General features: G+C 38.9%; 1 protein-coding gene across 1 annotated transcript; it reads left to right on the top strand.

Annotated features, from left to right (window-relative positions):
* Positions 1-243: 243 nt before the first annotated feature.
* On the top strand, positions 244-1,192 carry LOC103547509 (olfactory receptor 5P76-like). The gene has a single exon (XM_070626734.1). The coding sequence runs from the start codon at positions 248-250 to the stop codon at positions 1,190-1,192; it is 945 nt and encodes a 314-aa protein (XP_070482835.1). The 5' UTR covers positions 244-247.
* The last annotated feature ends 212 nt before the right edge of the window (positions 1,193-1,404 follow it).

Genomic DNA, 1,404 nt, shown 5'->3' with positions numbered 1-1,404 from the left:
CATTATTTAAAGTAGATTTTCTCATGTTTCTGCTAAAAACAACTTTTAAAATATAGAAGATTCATTACACATGAATATATAAACGCTGGACTCTGAAGTAAAAAAAAGGTCCAAACTTAACTTGAACATTTTATTTATTTTAATAACCTCTATGTGTATCAATGAGGAAAATGAAATCTTCAAATTTACAACTTCTTTAATGTAATATTTCATTACAGGTTTGTTGTGATAGAAGCTGTGTTGTGACATGGATGCCCTGGGACATGGAAACCACACTCAAGTGGCAGGGTTCATTTTATTGGGCTTAACTGATGACCCAATCCTTCAAATCATCCTCTTCATGACCATCTTGTTTATGTACCTGGTGACCACAACTGGCAATCTCAGCACAATCATTCTTATTAGAATATCTTCTCAGCTCCATCATCCTATGTATTTTTTTCTGAGCCACTTGGCTTTTGCTGACATGGGCTTATCATCATCTGTCACACCCAATATGCTTGTAAACTTCCTGGTGGAGAGAAACACCATCTCCTATTTTGGATGTGGCATCCAGCTTGGTTCTGTTGCTCTTTTTGGAACAATTGAATGCTTCCTTCTGGCTGCCATGGCATATGATCGCTTTATGGCAATCTGCAGCCCATTGATTTATTCCACTAAAATGTCCACAGAAGTTTGCATTAAATTTCTCATAGTGGCTTATGGAGGTGGTTTTCTCAATGCTTGCACTGTTGCTATATCCTTCTTTACTTTACTGTTCTGTGGAGCAAACCAAGTCAATCATTTTTTCTGTGATTTAGCTCCTTTAGTTAAACTGTCCTGTTCTGATGTCAGTATCTCTGCAGTTGTTCCCTCATTTACTTCTGGCTCCATCATTGTGCTCACGGTGTTTGTCATAGCCGTCTCCTACATCTACATCCTCATCACCATCCTGAAGATGCGCTCCACTGAGGGGCACCACAAGGCCTTCTCCACCTGTGCGTCACACCTCACAGCTGTCACTCTGTACTATGGGACCATCACATTCGTTTATGTAACACCCAAGTCCTGCTACTCAAGTGACCAGAACAAGGTAGTGTCTGTGTTCTACATGGTGGTGATCCCCATGTTGAACCCCCTCATCTACAGCCTCAGGAACAATGAGATTAAGGGGGCTCTGAAGAGACAGCTTGCTAGAAAAATATTTTCTTAGTGAAGCCTAGTTTTTGGTAGGTTTTGATATAATAATGTACCATAAATGTAATAATAAAAGGAAATTGAGTGCTTTGATCTAAGTATTTCAGTCCATATGTCACTAGCCAGTGTGGAGATTTTTGGTAAAGGTGGGGGATGGAGTTTCAGTGTGAAATTGTAAATCAGAGGGCAAGAGTTAATAACCTTTAGTAAAATTAAAATAAATTTATA

The sequence above is a fragment of the Equus przewalskii genome, chromosome 6 (genome assembly GCF_037783145.1).
Source record: "Equus przewalskii isolate Varuska chromosome 6, EquPr2, whole genome shotgun sequence".
NCBI classification, from domain to species: Eukaryota; Metazoa; Chordata; class Mammalia; order Perissodactyla; family Equidae; genus Equus; species Equus przewalskii.
Note: the sequence above shows the minus strand (reverse complement) of the source record. Positions and strands in the feature narration are given on the sequence as shown.